The sequence below is a fragment of the Nicrophorus vespilloides genome, unplaced genomic scaffold (genome assembly GCF_001412225.1).
Source record: "Nicrophorus vespilloides isolate i.1.1-1 unplaced genomic scaffold, Nicve_v1.0, whole genome shotgun sequence".
NCBI classification, from domain to species: domain Eukaryota; kingdom Metazoa; phylum Arthropoda; class Insecta; order Coleoptera; family Silphidae; genus Nicrophorus; species Nicrophorus vespilloides.
The window spans coordinates 30,206-47,914 of NW_017095577.1; the positions used below are offsets into that span (position 1 = coordinate 30,206).

Here is a 17,709-nt window from a genome sequence, read left to right on the forward strand (position 1 = left end):
TTATTGAAATACAATCTTATCTTAATATGTCTTTATTGAGGTAAAGTGTTTTCTTATAATATGTTTGCATGAGTTTACAATTATCAAAACAAACACATTTATGAGACAAAATTTTACTACGAATTACATAGAAACCTCGATACTCGACGATTTTGGTACAAGTAAAATTTTGTATTCGTCGCATTTTGAAAAAATGTTGTTCTCGAAGGTTATCGTAACACAGTTAATATAGATACATTTTTCGACATACGACCAGTCATACTTTTCATTAAAAAAAATATTATAAAATATATTTCTATCGGGTCTATATCGAAATCCCGACAATCAAATTCCCGACAACGAAATCCCGACTGAATCGGGTGTCGTAAACTGAATATATCTATTATTGAATTTAAGTGGGTTTATATAAGAATGGAAGTAAAATAAGATCATAGTTTGCAAAACGTTTGCACAGTGCTCTAGTCTACTCTCCGTAATTGGATTACAAAGGTTCGAGTTAGACCTAGTTTCAGGAATTATTTGGGTCATTAGTGCGAGGATTTCCTGTCCGATTAAGTTCTGCTTTTACATATAGTTAAATAGATGATGTTAACTTCTTATCAAATTGATTGGTTGAATTCACATTTATGTAATACTAATGTTCATTTCTTGTTTCCAGATCTTCCAATGTCGATGGAAACAGCCCCCTGGGGGAAACCCGACTGGTCGCGCCGTCCGTCCGACAGGTGCACCCCGTCTGCGATGAGAAGGCTCAGCTCCTGGCCTACGACAAGTGCGACGGAGGAGTCGGAGGCGGTGGAGGGAAGAGATCCAGTTTGGGAGAGGTGAATGGAAGCCCTCCTCCGTACCCTAAACGCGCCAGCTTGGAGTCGAACCCCAGTCCGACGTACCCTCTAACGCCCAACATTTGCGTCGAGGGTGGCCGCATCGAGTTCATAAAGCCGCCCCCAGAAGGCGACACCGCAGCCACCACTCCGACGGAAACGCCTCCGACGCCGCCCGCGACGCCCCGCGTCGTCCGCGTCACCGTCACGCGCGCCCTGCAGACAGATGATGCAGACAATAAGTGCGAGGATAGAAAGGTAGGTGGCGCCACGATCATCCACTATTAATTATTACCAAAATATGTCAAATGTCAAAATGCACAAACTAATTACTTATTAAACATTCAAATAAATTGCTTTCATAATTTATTAACAAAAATTATACGCTATAAATTATTTTGTATCATAATTTTACCTGTCAGCAAATGATACAATTTATGAGTAAAATTAATATTAAGTAAGTATTGATTTTATATGTGTATATTTTTAAAGTTGAGACAAAACTTGTTATAGTTTAAATCCTACTTAAATTCTTCTTTAGAAATGAATATAATTTTCGTCAAAATGTAGTTTCTGTGTTTCTGAACCTTTTGTATTTGAATAACTCTCATCAAATACATGATTTACTTGATATTTGAAATTTTATAAAAACGACAATCTTTGGTAATTTTTTTTAAATTTTTCGTAAAATTAGGAAAATATGAAACTAAAATTGTGATGGTAGTCGCACTTGACTCAATGTGGAACCGCATTTGCCCAACCAGCGGTCGGGGAACTTTTTTAACCATAACCCCAAAATATTATTGCGTAAGTCGATATTACCCCCCCCATTATGAAAAGAAAACAATCAATGTAAATTTTAAATAAATATTATTATTGAATTAACTTACATTTACATATTTATAAAAAAAATACATGAAAATAGTAACAAATAGTAATAGACAAATGGCAGCAATTTTTTTACCAAAAAGACGACAGATTTGCTTTGGTCTCAAATTGAATACGTGCTTCAGTACTGGATCGAAGTTCAAGAATTGCCTCTGCCAAACCTGGAGGTTCTTCTGGTACGTTAGTAATTTCACATTTAAAAGGATCTACAACCCAATTTTGTTTGTATATCAAGATCTGGAAAGTAGTCAGAGAACCGCTCTCTGAGTTTGGTAAGATGAAATTATAAAAATTTCATTTTTACCCCATTTTGGGTAATTTACCCCGGTTCCCCGACTGCTTCTATAAACCAATGATATTATGGGTAAATTTCCTATGTTTTCTAGGATAGTTTAAAAGAAATCTCCGTGAATATGAATAGAATTTTAGTTCAAAAATGTACTTTTTTTGATTCATCCTAGAAACTTTTCAAACTATACGTATTTTAACAACTCTCATCAAATACATTACATTAAACAAATAATATTTGAGAGTTTACAAAAGCTAAACAAAGTAACTCGTATTAGGTTTAAAAATATAACATCAATCAACTAAAGTATCGATTCAGATTTTAGAAATTGAGTATAAATTTAACTTTTTTTTTAAACTTACGAAATAGACTATAAAGAAATATCTACATTTTTTTAAAGAAAAATTTACTATAAATTTGGTATAGTTCAATAGATAAAACGTTCATACAGATAAATTTAAATAAATGTTCAACGCTTCTAGTAACTATAAAAAAAATAGAATTTGATATATTTAGCGAAATTATCTTTAATATTTATTGTTATTATCCGGTGCTTGAGAGATAATATATATTAATAAAGTACTATAAAAAAATGGATTATTACGAGAATGAAAGTTTATTTGTATTAATTTAAGGCACTGACTATTTTACTTTATTCTTTTTTTAAACCCTCGGTTCCCAAACATAAATATTCTAAATATCAAGAAAATAAATTCAACTTTTTTTTTTCAAGTACGAAAATAAATATTACTATGTATTCTTAAGAATTGTACAAATATAATCAATTCAATTAATTTTCAATTATTTTCTGTGGTAAAGCTGAACACAATGCTTTGTGTAAATATATACTCTTGAAAGGTCTTTACATTCTATAAATAAGATACATATAATTGAATAGAAATTCTCCAGAATACGTTATCTATTGAGTAGTTAATATCATGATTAAAACGTTCCCATTGTATTCATACAAAGTATTAATATACACCTCAAAGCGTTGCTTCAAATACACCATTGAATGATGGCAGCACCATTACCATTCATAATTAATGTACAATTCGAACTAGTTCACTGGTCCACAATCAATTAGTTCGAATGGTATTATAGTATATAACAAAACAATGTAACGTTGTCAGTTGTCTTGTATCTCACGCACGAGATATGCATGCGTCTTCATATAATTTGCGCAAACGTTGAAAGCTAAACGATGCACGATTACTTTGATAAATCTTCGGTGAATGCTAGTCATGAAAATATGCACAAAACGAAATATAAATACACCATCGTCACGCAAGAATGATAATAAATCGTGGGTCGTAGTTATGAATGGGCTCGCAGCTTTATCTCTTTAAGAGTGATAAATATACCCTTTTGTATCCACCATTCGTGGTAACCAGTGTTAATGTGTTGTGCAGCTTAATCACGTGTTGTTACCGTTAAAGGATTTAAGCAAATTTATCGTCGTTTTAATCCGACCCGTAATTTTATCAGGATATCACAAGTATTTCTTTCAATTGTCCAGATTACAATTCTATTATATAATTATTATTACAATTAATTCCTTGTCATAAAAGAAGTGATACCATTTCGTTTTACACCATGTTGTTGAGGTTATGGCAGTTTTCATTCGACAATATGACTGTCAAAAAAACTTCACTTATATGTCAATGTATCTAACCAAAAACAGTTGTCAAAACTTGTTAGATTTTATATAAATTGGATTATGTAAAGTATATTACGAATATACTCAACAAATTAAAGTAATGTGACATTGAAATGTGTAATTTTATCGGGATATACCAAGTATTTCTTTCAATTGTCCAGATTACAATTCTATTATATAATTATTCTTACAATTAATTCCTTGTCATAAAAGAAGCGTTACCATTTTGTTTTACACCATTTTGTTGAGTCAGTGTATGCCAGTTTTCGTTTGATAATATGACTATCAAAAAAAAACTTATATGTCAATTAATTAATTAGATTATATAAAGTATAGTGAAGATAGTCAACAAAACAACGTAATGTATCGAAAGTTAAGCAACGGTTGATATGCATTTTATTTGGGTGGGTAGCGTTTGCCAACTTTAGAAAAATTGTATAATATTGTAATAGAATTGAAACGATTTGTTAGACTAATAATAGTTGTCACCGCACTTATTCATACTCAATCGACCATTAAAAAGAAAACCTTGTAACCAATTAATTTACTACTAGTAAAAAACAAGAAAATAAATTCTAAAACAAAACACTCACAATTTATAAGGCTGATTGATGGTACCAAAACTTCTGAAGAATGAATACTATCTGACAGTTCACTCAATACACAAATAGAATGATGAAATTTAACACTCTGTTATAATTTTGTTACATCTATCTTCGGAATCGTCATTTAAAATTAAAATACTGAGTATGTTGAGAAATACTTTTGTTTTGGAATTTTGGTTATTTATAAAATAAATGATTGCAAGGATTGCAAAATTGAAACTATTCGTGACTTGGGAATGCGCACTAAAAATAAATATGCTTAATTTATTTCTACTTCTAGCATTGATGAATCATCTCAATAGCTTGAACTTTCTCGCCGTGCGGACTATCCTTAAAGATGTAATTTCTTTTGTATTCACAACACGAATAGATTTAAATAAATAAATATAAGAAAATATATTCGTATTCAATTATAAACAATCAATTAAAGAGTGTTGAAATGAAGATTATATAATTAAATGTTTTGTTCTAAAATTTTCAATATTTTTAGTGAAATCTGAAAAATTCTATTCGACCATTGTAATACGCTTAATGCGTTAAATAAAAACAAAATAATATAAAATCATGGTGCGTAATATACACGGAACAAAGTATTCGCATATATTACTACAGACGATGATTCGTTTAAAGTTAGGTTAGTTAGTTTATTGGTTAAAATTTAAAAAAAGTATTTAAATTAATGGTGCGTCTTATATACGAAAACAGTATTCTCATATATTACTTTTGTCGATTTGTTCGAAGTTAGTTTTATTTGTTAAAATTTTGTAATGTAATGAAAATGATGTTGCGTCTTATACACTAATAGTACTATTATTACTACTGTCGATTTGTTCAAAGTTAGTTTCAGTTTTTAAAATTTTGTAAAAGTATTTAAAATCGTGTTGCGTCTTATATACGAAAACTGTATTTGCATATATTACTATTGTTGATTTGACCAATTTTGTAAAGTAATTAAAATCATGATGCGTCTTATACGAATACGAATACTACTATTGTAGATTTGTTCAAAGTTAGTTGTATTTGTTAAAATTTTGAAAAGCTCTTTAAAATCATATAGGAAAACAGTATTCTCACATATTACTTCTATCGATTCTTCTTATACACGAAAACAGTATTCGTATATATTTTTACTATCGATACGCAAAGTTAATTTTATTTGATAATGTTTTGAAATATATTGATAACGTGTGTTGTGTCTTATACAGTATTTGTGTATATTATTACTGTAATTTTATTGAAAGTTAGTTTTATTCCTTTAAAAAAGTCGTGGTGTGTTTTATACACAATTCGCATATATTACTACTGTGGATTCGTTAAATGTTCGTTTTATTCATTAACATTTTGAAAAAATATTTCAAATTTTGGTGCTCTCTATATACGAAAACAATATTCATATATATTTTTAAAATATATTTAAAATCATGATGCGTATTATACATGAAAATAGTACTTGTCTAATATTATTACTGTCAAAGGTACACTTTGAAATTTAAAAAAATATACATAAAAAATATGTGTACAAAGGCCTATTGACCACACAAATTATAATAAACCAGATTATTTAACTTTTGTATTATTTTGGAATATTCTTAGTCTCATTTCCTTAAACTATATATTTGGGCTAAACTAAGCACAGTTCTGCAAACTACCGTTTATCTCGGTCGAGCTGCTGCGTCGTGTTTGCCTCCAAACCGACATTATGTATCTTGTGCATGTTGTTCTTAGTCACTTAAAACCACATCTCTCGACGGATCCGTGGTAATAATGGTCGTGTCATACTCGTAGAGGCAGAACTTAATAGACATTGCATAAGATAAGTCGTTACTGCAAAAAGAAAATTGACAAAAAAAAAGAACATCTTACCGTCTACGATAAGCACTATTACTACCTGTTGATTCTAACAACTTAACTACGTCGTTTTCTATTCTTTTATTCGTACTCGAAGGTTGTTTAACAGATTTCAATAATGTGTTTTGTATTAATCACGTTTGTTATTGCAATTTTAGATTACATTATGATTAGTATTTAATCTATTTGTGCTAATTTTGTGCAATTTATTTACTTTTCTACAGTTATTTATGTCTGTACTTATCATTGATTACACAATTATAAAAAAAAAACAAGTATTTATATTGCATATTATACATTAATTTTCAATATTCTTTTGATCCTTCTTTATAAAATCTTTAGATATACATATATTTAATAATTATTATATGATAATGTATTTATTCAATCAGTTTAACCGCGTTTTTTTTAAAATTATTTTAATTCAATTCCAAATCTTTACTCAAATTATAAATCTGTGTAATATTATACTACAAATTGTTTATGTTTTATGTGAATGCAAAAAAAAAAATGAAAATTTTATTACGCCATCTCTTGGCGTTTAATGTACTATTCATTGGTAATTTACGTACTTCAGTACTTGATAGGATTAAAAGTATTTATTTCAATGACTTTTGCGATTAACATTCTAATTTATTTTCAATTATTCGTCAAAGTTGGCTGTTGGATCATCATCAGTTGCCTAAATTGGACCCATCAAATTGGAGGGCGAAAATATAGGTAGAAAATTTATTGAATTAGAATAAATGATGTATTTTTATTCTTTATTTCTTTTAACATAGAACAATATCAAACACTACATGATTTTGGTATTTTATGTGAAGAAACGTCAACTAAGGATGAAGTCATGATACATTGTCTTAAATGCCATACTTTTGTCCACAAGGTGTTGGAACGGGTAGAAAAACTACAAAATACTTCTGATTAAAATATAGGTAAGGATATTGAAGTTAAGTTTGTGGTCCATCTTGGGAAACCAGTTGCTTTGATTGATGCATATTTTATTTTCATTTTTCTTAAACGATTGTGAATTGTATAAATTTCTATAAATATTCTTCTATTTCTTGAAAAACAATATTTAAATGGTCCAAATTTGATAACCTTTTCTTAGTACGATTAAAACATATAATTATAAAAATTAGTTAATTTCCTAGCTTTTTTATTGGACGAATTCTAAAATTCAATAATTCATGAAATGTTTAAATTTGACAGATTTTAGGTATAAAAAACAGTTTTTCATTCATTATTCCTTATTTCTATGAATAAATAAAGTTAGACGGTCCAATTTAGGAAACCCTTGTTTAATACCAACACAAGGAAGTACATAAATGTATTTGTTTTGTAGCTGTTTTCTATGATAATACTGGGATTAAATATTCGAAATTTTATATTTAAAATTTTGTGTTTTTTTTTTCAGTTAATAAATGGTTATTCCAAATTTATCAAGCAGGAATTCGTTTAAAGCTTTTTTTGTGTTGAAAATTGTAAATAAATGTGGATGATAAAACGAAACATGTATGAAAAGTGTACGAAAGTATCTCGACAGAACTGTACAATTGAAGGAGTCGAGTAGCAAATGGCCATTAAGGTCTGGGTTCGGGTTGGTCGTTGAGACATAAATCTAACACACTTATGTGTATGGATCCATGCACACTTATGAGCGCTTGCGCAGTTTACATGCAGTGTGCACCGTCCTATTTACTTGTGAACGTTAAATATATGATGCAACGTTGTACCTAAGCTTCAAAGGTTAAAAACGATGTTAAATTAAAAAAAATAGCACAAAAGCTACCACATTCATTGCAGAAAATAAATTAACGTGACATGAAGCAAACATGTATATACGAAGTGAAAAGTGTAAAGGTTGGATACGAAAAAAAAGAAGGAAAGTCAAAATTAGACTGAACGTAATCTCTTTATTTATAACCAAGTGTTCTTTGCGCCAGTTCCGATTGCGAATAATGATGCTCCAAAACGAATTTCGTTATAGGCGAACAGCTGTTGAAAATTAGCCAAATTGCATTTGCGAAAGCAAACACGAATTGATTCCGAATTGGTCGACCCAAGCCCTGACGTTATACACTCACATCAATTCGCATATATATATATATACATTTTCCAATTTTATTTTTAGCAATTTATTTTTTTTACCATTGCACAGCGTCAATTAATAACGACTGCGACTCCCCTCCATTCCCATTCCAATGGCAATAATTGAATTATTTTCAGTTCGTCAAACGACTGTTTAATGAAAGCAATTCGAAAATACTGGGGGCTGATGGAATAAAAAAAAATGAGAATCGCGCAAATGGAATCCAAACAATGCGCTCCCCGCGCCTTTGATTACTATTATTATTATTTTTCTGTTTGTCGTGTTTTAATTAAAGCGCGTATGTATTAATTCCGCAATTACGTGAATAAATTGGAACTGATTATGTTTGCATTGCGTTTTTATTTTGTTTGTCGATGATGGAAACTAAGTGAAAGGTAAAATTTTATATAGTGGAACTGCGATTCTAGGACTGCCTTGTTCTTGATCCGAGAAAATGGTTTCGGTTTTCGAATTATTTCAGTTTTCAAACACTCTTATGAAAATAATTATATTTGAGAATCATGATTCCACCTTGTATATAATCATAATAATATGAATGTAGTAGGAAAACAACAACGTTAAAGAAATACCTCAGTTTACGAACAATATTTTGATTCTCGTAATAATACTTAAATATATTAAGTATTTTCATTAATTTGTTACGAGTGTTATAAAAACTTGAATAATCAATCATTTGGGTTTTGTCATCAAACTTTACATTAATGTTTTATGAGAAAATGGTTTCGGTTTACAAATAATTCAGTTTTCGAACACTTAAGAAATTAATTTTATTCCATAATTAAGGTTCTATCTTTCATATACTCATTTTATATTAATATTATCTCATGAATATTATAATTTTATCAAAAAATTGCAATTTTCATTAACTTTTACCAATTACTTTTTGGTGGCTAAAAAAATGTATATAGTGGAACTACGGTTCTAGGGCTGCCCAGTTCCCGAACTGAAAAAATGGTTGCGGTTTTCAAAGTTCTACAAAAGTACGAAGAATCCCAAAGATTGTCGTACTTTCTTAAAGTTAAATCAATATATTAACTATTTATAGTATTTATATTATGTCTTTAATTTTTAAGATGTTAATAATTTTCATTGCTTTTGTTTAAGATTTTATGTTGTAAAAACTTCAATAATTAATCATTTGGGTTTTGAAATCAAACTTTACATTAATTTCTTGTGAGAAAATGGTTTCGGTTTTCCAATAACCTAGATTTTGAATACTCTTAAGAAATAAATTATATTCTACAACCGAGATACTAAGTTTGATATACTCATTTTATCATAGTATTATCTAATAAATATAATTTTATTGAAAATTTGCAAGTTTTAATAACTTTTACAAATTTATTTTTGGTATGAACATATATAGTGGAACTGCAGTTCTAGAACTGAGAAAATGGTTTCGGTTTCTATGGTTCTACTGTATATATATAGGATAATAGGAATGTAGTAGAAAAAATCGAAGAATCCCAAAAAAGTGCCTAGGTTTACGAACATAATTTCGGTTCTCGTACTTTCTTAAAATTAAGTCAATGTATAGTATTTATATTTGCTTAATTGCAATAAATATTGTAATTTTTCATTAATTATTTTAAGACGTTAAATATTTTCATTGTTTTTGGATACAATTTTATGCATCAAATATAGTCACAAAGATTTTAATAATAAAATAATTTTGATTTTAATATAAAACTTTACATTAATTTCTTATGAGAAAAAGGCTTAGGTTTTTTCAATAAGTCAGTTTTCTAATACTCTTAAGATTTCTTTTTTTATATTCCAGAATCGAGGTTCCATTTGATATATATTTATAATGGGAAGGCAGTGAAAAACTTCAGAATCCTAAATAAATACCTCGGTTTACGAACAAAATTTCTGTTTTGATATATAATTTTACATTCATTTCTTATAAGAAAATGGTTTTGGTTTAGGAACACTCTTTAAGATATTAGGAATTATGTATAATATTAGGAATGTAATAGGAAATATCGCAGAATCTCAAAGAAATACCTCGATTTACGGTCAAAACTTCAATTCTCGTACTTTATTATAGTCAATTTTTATTTTAGTTTGGGTTTTCATATCCAATTTATCGCTAATTTCTTATGAGATTTTTTTAGGTTTTCGAATAATTCAGTTTTTGGAAATTACGATGAAAGAATGTAGTGTGAAAATTAAAAAAATTCTCGCACTTTTTTACATTTAAGTTAATATATCAACTATTTATAGTATATAATTGCACGCATTTTGGTAATTTTTAATTAATTTGTTTAAAATATTCAGTATTTTCATTGAATTTTACCTGAATTTGTTATGAGAACATGGTTTAAGTTTTGGAACAATTAATTGCATTTTAGAATAAATTATGTTCGACAAGTGAGTTTGCACTGTGTATATATATATGTGATAATAATGGGGAAAGTAGTAGGAAAAACCGCAGAAGGTCGTCGCGTGCGATGACATTATAACTCGCTTCATTTGCTCCGTTTTCTGAATTATGAATTTTCCGCTCCCCGATTTCATTATGCATGCGTCCATTTCATTTGTCCGAATTAGCAACGCCTGGGAAACACCCACGGCGATAATTAATATACCGTACACTTTTCCAAATTTTGCCCAAACTCTGAGTTATGTGGATGCGCCGGGCTTAAACATTGTCATTAGCCTTCGATAAATCAAACGATGGGCGTCGAATACGAAAACCTAATTACTTGCTCTAATTTCAGTTTTTTTTGATAAAGAAACCGCATACATGTTTTCCATGTATTAACATTTTCATTAGCCTGTAAGCATAATGATTATTATTTAGTTATGAAAAAATAACGTGATCTTAACTAATTAAGAGGATTATGAATGATTAGAAATTACAAAAATTAAATAATTCTATTTATTTACATTAAGTATATGAATAATATTAATTAAGAGTAGAAGTAGTAGAAAAAATCATTCATAAATTGTTAAATTTTACTACTAATAAAATATGTTATATTTTTTTGAATGAAACTCTTATGAAAATAACGTTGAAGCCAGGACTTAAGTTTTATTTAAAAATATATAAACTTATATATATTGTACACATAAAAAGTCCTTTTGTACCATTGACCGCTACTCTTTCCGCCATCATTTATTATTTTTACTGCATCATTAAAAACTATTAAGTTCAGGCTGAAGCTTATTTGCAACTAAATGTTGCTAATTTTCACATTCTCACTACATTCCAAGCTGTGCGTATCAGAATATAAATTTATAGTCATGAAAGTTTTCTTTTTCTTCTTATGGTTTTCTGAGTTGTTAAAGTCGATTACATCTGCAATTTGAATATTTCGAATTTTTTATTCCTTTTATTCATTTCTCTTTTATGTAGTTCTAAAGTTCTCAAATAGTTCTCTTTAATAGGCTTGAAATTCTCGACTGTTAACAATTAAAGCATTTTTGACAATCTTAATCTCAATTGTTTTCATTTTTTATTTTTACAATATTATTTTTGAATCAATTTTTATTTATCTAGTATGAATTCAATAAATTATGTTTATTATTATTTGTTTATAGGAAAATAATTGAAAATGTCTAACAATTTATTTGTTAAGTGGTTTTAAGTTACATTTTATCAAACCTTTTCTAGTTTTATTAACATTTCTTGGTAGTTAAAAATGAACTAGACTTGTGACATTTTATCTATATAGTAAAATATTAAAACTATTATATAACTTAGTTTATTTGCCTATAATTGTTTATTACAGTATATAAAAGTATTATATAAGAAATTGTTAAAAAAATAATACGAATTTGAAGGATTAATTAATTTAAGTTCCATCCAGTAATATTGATCTACTTGCTCTTAAAAGGTCGATAAACTGGAGGTAAAATAATATTAGAAGAGAATGTGTACCGTAGTGATTCATTTATTATGAATGTTATAATAATTAATTCACTAGACATAATAGACTTTTACTACACTGGTTAATTTTATAATCGATTTACCTTTTATTAATGTAAATAATGTAACTTTTATCGAGTTCTATAAACAAATAAAATTTAATACAATTATATCAAAAATATTATATTTTAAACTATTATTTGTAAATGGAAAATGATATATTTTTGTATTATAAAATACAGCAATTTTTTCCAGATTTTTTTGAAACCGGACTAATCGAGGATTTTAAAACCGCATAAAAGAGACTTGAATGTATAATGAGAAAACATTTGCTATAGTAAATCTGTACTAGGTTCCATCAATATTCCGGATTGTTTGAAACCGCACTAGTCGAGAACTTTAGAACTGCATAGAAGAGATATGAATGTTTAAATGGGGAAAAAATATGTATAAAAAAATAATTCTATAAAATGTTCAAACCGTGTTTGGAACTGGACTAATTGAGGACTTTAAAATCGCATAAACCGAGATTTTAGTATAGAAAAAAGCGATCATTTATGTATAGAAAAAAAACAAAAATTTGTCTAAAAATTTGCAAACTGGACTATAATTAATTCGGACTAATCAAAGCCGCACTATGCGAGGTATAACTATACTTCATTTTTAAGGAATATCTGTAAAATGTACCAATGATACTCTAAGTAAACTTGTATTGAAAGTTATTTTATCAATGAATATGACAATAAAATATAAATTTAAGTTACAATTGAAATCTTTTGATCGTTTCGTTCAAACTGTTCGTAAACTGAAACTATTAAACTTCCCATGCAACTCGGTCATATCACTTACCTATTATCAGTATCTCTTTTGATTTTCTGTACTAAAAGATATATAATAAATATAATTGTAAGTTATAGCAGAATATTTTGACTATAATTTCTAATGGCTGTTCGAAAACCGAAACAAACTATCCATGCAATTCGGTCATATCACTTACCTGATTATCAGTATCTTATTTGAATACAAAAACCTTCTTCTAAAAAATATGTAATAAATATAAATGTAAGTCATAGTGGAATCTTTTGACCATAATCTGTTTCTAATGGCTGTTAGAAATCCGAAACCATTATACAACTCTTCATATAACTTACCAGATTTTCAGTATACTTGTTTATATATATTTATATAATAAATATAAATGTAAGTTATAGAATCTTTCGTTTCTAATGATTGTTCTAAAACCGAAATCCCTAAATTCAACATGTCATATCACGTACTTGATTATTAGTTTTTTTTTTTTGGAATACAATGTTTTTTCACTTTGTTCGAGAACAGAATTATTAAAAAAAAACGAGATTTTCGAGAAGCGATGTTTCACTTAAGTTGTCAATAAAATCAATTACATAAAATTGCAAAGCGTGTACACACTATAAAATAAATGTTAAAATTGTGCATCGAATATAAATTGTTAAGCATCTGCTATTCACAGTATTATACATTCTGTGGTCACATATAACGGTTAATTGGATAAATAATGCTGCATACATAGTGTGCACATGAAATTAACCATTCTTTGCTCCCCATAATGCGGGCATTTGTAATCAGTTTATTGAATAATATTGGCTGCCATCCAATATAAAAAAAAACCTTTTCGATAGAGCGTCAGGTCATTCGCTACAATGCATCTTTTCCCGTCGCTAGTTTTTCCTCCTCTTTTTTTTTCTTTCTTTCCACTTTTCCCGCCCCCCAACTGTCTCTCTTGTGTGATTTTCTTTTGTGCTTTTCGCTCGGCCAAGTGAATGGTGTCATTAATTATTTAGCGTTTAGCGTGCGTCTCGCTCCTCGTGTAATGAACAATTAATGCCGAAAAGACGTCGCTTCGAATCCTTATTAATTAATTACGTTAATTACCGCGTACGATATCGGCCGTGAAAGCCTTTCGCAATTAATTAAATTCTACTCTCTCACTCTCACTCTTTGTCTGCTCTATACGCATTCCCTTTCCCTTTACTAGTTTTCCTGTCTCTACGCTCCGATGTTTGCTGAATAGACGGAACGCGACAATGGGGGAAATGAAGTAAAAACGGACGAAAAATCTTATTATAATTGTCGGGATTTTCCAGTTGTTTATGTGCGACAGTTTTCTGTAATGATTATCTAACATTTCATTAAATAATTACTGCTACTGTTCTATTAAAAATTCAAAACGATTCCTCGCATAGACCGGGTAATTACTGTTTGATACCGCACTAAATGAGGCTTGTGGCTTTTTTGATAATAAATTGCGGCTCTCATCTCTCACAGTCATGTCTATGTTGGGAAATTAATTTCACTAATAAAAATAGCGATTGTAATCCTTCGATTTACACGGTAAATAGGTTCCTGAGAAAATCGTGTAAATGAAAATTGTAACTTTTTGAATGAAAAACCGAGTAAATCAAAAACTATGCAAAAAAACATAAACTATTCGAAATTTATTTTTTACCGTGTAAAATCAAAAACTATACTATAAAGGTTCTCTGCTCTTACAGTGATGTCTATGTTGGGAAATTCATTTTACAAGTAAAAATAGCGATTGTAACACACATATCCCCCGATTTACACGGTAGAAAGGTTCCTGAGAAAATCGAAATTGTAACTTTTTCAATGTAAAACCGTTTAAATCGAAAAGTATGCAATTTAAAGTACAGGTTATTTTCAACATTTATTTTTTACCGTGTAAAAGCCGTGTAAAACGAGGCTTAAACCTTGGTACTAATAAGGTTGTCGAAACATTACTAATAATTTTATAATTTATTTTTATTTAGTTTTATTAAAATTTACTTTTGTTTAGAAATGTTTGTTTCAAACCGTACTATAGTGAATCCGCACTGATCGAAGCTGTACTATGTGAGGTGATATTGAATTACAAAATTTATATGAAGGTTATTCAACCTGTTTTTAATTTATTTGTCAGATTAAATTATTTTTTTGAATTGTTATTCATAATATTTAATTACATTATTAATTTTGCTTTTAGTTATACAAATTAGTATCTAAATATTCAAATATTTAATCATAATTAAGTAATAGATACTAATCTAACATTAATATTAATGTATTCGATTAATACGTTTCCTGTTCCAATTGGATACTCATATTTTTCCCAATTATTTGTATGTACAGTATTACCTCGTTTTACGATACCTCAATTTACGACCATTTAAGTACTAATCTAATTATGTTTGAAGCAATCACTTTTGTAATAGAATAATCAATGTAATTATTTTTTATTTAAGCTTTATAAAACTTTTTTTTTGAATTATCTTTTAACATCAAAGATTATATTTGGATGAAAACAACAAATACGACAAGGGTGGAACAAAAATAATAAAAATAAAAGGAAAATGTAATACATAGATAGAAGTTACGACTACTTTAAAGCAAACAGTAAACGGAAAGGCAAAAAAGTCGTGTTGTGGAAACAGTGTTGAGGATAACAAGGAACAGCGATAAGTAAAGCCAAGAAGAGACAAGACGGGCACCAGTATAAAAGAAGATAAAACTGATAATGATACCATCTGTATGGGGGTTTTCAGTAAAGACAAATAGTAGCTTACACTATTTATACTACAAGTTTGATAAAAACAAAATATCACACCTTGGTAATTGTATACACAAACCAAACTCTACATAATTAGTTTATTATATTGTGTACAATTATATCATTCTTATAATGAAAATCAAATTGTTTTCAAAATTTATGATTGATTTTACCGACGATATTTAAGAAATATTACATAATTTATAATGCATACATATTGTTTATTTTATATGTAATAACTAACTAACTAATGCAGAGTTATTTTATTAGTTACAAAGGTATCCATTTCTATTATATAACTTAAATTAAATTTGTGTACAAACAATAATATTTTCAAACAATAAAAATTGCTCCACCAATACCCCGAACTGTTTGAAACCGGACTAGTCGAGGACTTTAAAACTGCAGAAAAATAATTTTGTGAAATTTTCAAACCGTCTTATAGTAGTAAATCCGCACTCAGTTCCACCAATATTCAGGACTGTTCGAAACCGGATTAATTGAGTACTTTAGAATCGCATAAGTACTTTAGAGACTTTACTATAGAAATAACGATCAAAAATAATTTTAAATGTCTAAAAAAATTAAAATCGGACTATAATAAACTTGGACTAATCAAAGCCTATGTGAAGTATTGCTATACTTCATTTTTAAAGAAATATCTGTAACATGTACCAATGATACTTCAAGTAAACTAGTTTTTCAAAATGAGTTTATCAATGAGTATGATAATAAAATGTAAGTTACAGAGGAATCTTTTAATCGTTTCATTCAATCTGTTGGAAAACCGAAAATTGTAGAAATATAAATGTAAGTCATAGTAGAATTTTTTAGCCATAATTCATTTCTAATGGTTTCGTAGTTTTATGAAACTAATGATTGTTGTTGATTCTAATGTAACCAGAGTTACTTTATTATTTACAAACGCATCAATTTCTATTATATAACTTAAATTTGTCTACAACCAAGCATTTTAATCTACTAATTTTGAGTTACAAATTTTACTATAAATTCGAAATATTTGATATACAAAATGATTTTATACAAGTAAAGAAGATGCGTGCGTGAATGGAGTCGTTACAAATTTTCATAATCAGCCTACTTAGATTAATACAGGAAAAACAAAGAACGTCCCACTCATTCCGTGTCATCAATTACACTGTAGCTTAATAAATTGAATTGGATTTCTTTCCTAGAAATTACTAATTGTTTCAAATAATAATTACGTGTATTAAAAAAAAGGGCTACATCCTCATTATCTTAGTTAATCCATGTTGTCGGACAGATTACCTACTTTTTATCATTAACGGAAATGATATAGCGGTAGCAGCATGTATTTATACTTTTTACAATCCAATCTGATATAATTTCTAAAAAGAAAACTTGTTTAATTAATTTAATTTAATCGTTATACCTGCTTTAAAATTATATAAATTATGATTTTTCTTTTAAAATTGTTTGTTTTTAGTACTTTTTTAATATTAAATATTTGTATCTACATTAAATGTTAAATTTTAATTGTATATTTATATAATAAAATGTAAGCATACTTCATTGTTTGCAGCCAGATTATGTAACATAAATAAACAAATAAATATTATTTGCATTATATAATCTATTCCACTCATATTTTACATGTTTTTTTTTGACAATGCATTCGATTGCTTATTACTAAACGTAAGATATATAGTAATGGGAAAATTGTATACTTTCCATTAAATTCCAAAGTAATTTCTATCAAAACTCATATAAAAATACTAAGAATACTCAATTGTATACGATAGAAATATGCGTCCTACTGGAGAAGTTAATACTATTTTTAATAGAATTGCATGACAATATCTATATTTATTGGTAAAAATTATGAAATTCTTTCAGAACAAAAACTCTTATCTCATTTTACGTTACCTCTGACAATGAAGATTTAAAGAAGCGTTCTTCTTGGAAGGAATTGCTTAACTATTTGATATAATGAACGTTTTTAACCAAATATTGAAATAAACAAAAACTTTTTCTAAGTATAGA

The 17,709-nt window shown here is 28.3% G+C and overlaps 1 protein-coding gene across 1 annotated transcript in view; it reads left to right on the forward strand.

Moving 5' to 3' along the window:
* Nucleotides 1-658: 658 nt before the first annotated feature.
* Nucleotides 659-17,709, forward strand: part of LOC108557554 — a gene marked incomplete at both ends in the record, with an annotated part of 30,670 nt that continues 13,619 nt past the window's right edge. The window contains one exon of the mRNA XM_017914114.1: nt 659-1,082. Coding sequence (XP_017769603.1) covers nt 659-1,082 — 424 coding nt within the window. The remainder of the gene's footprint in view (nt 1,083-17,709) is intronic.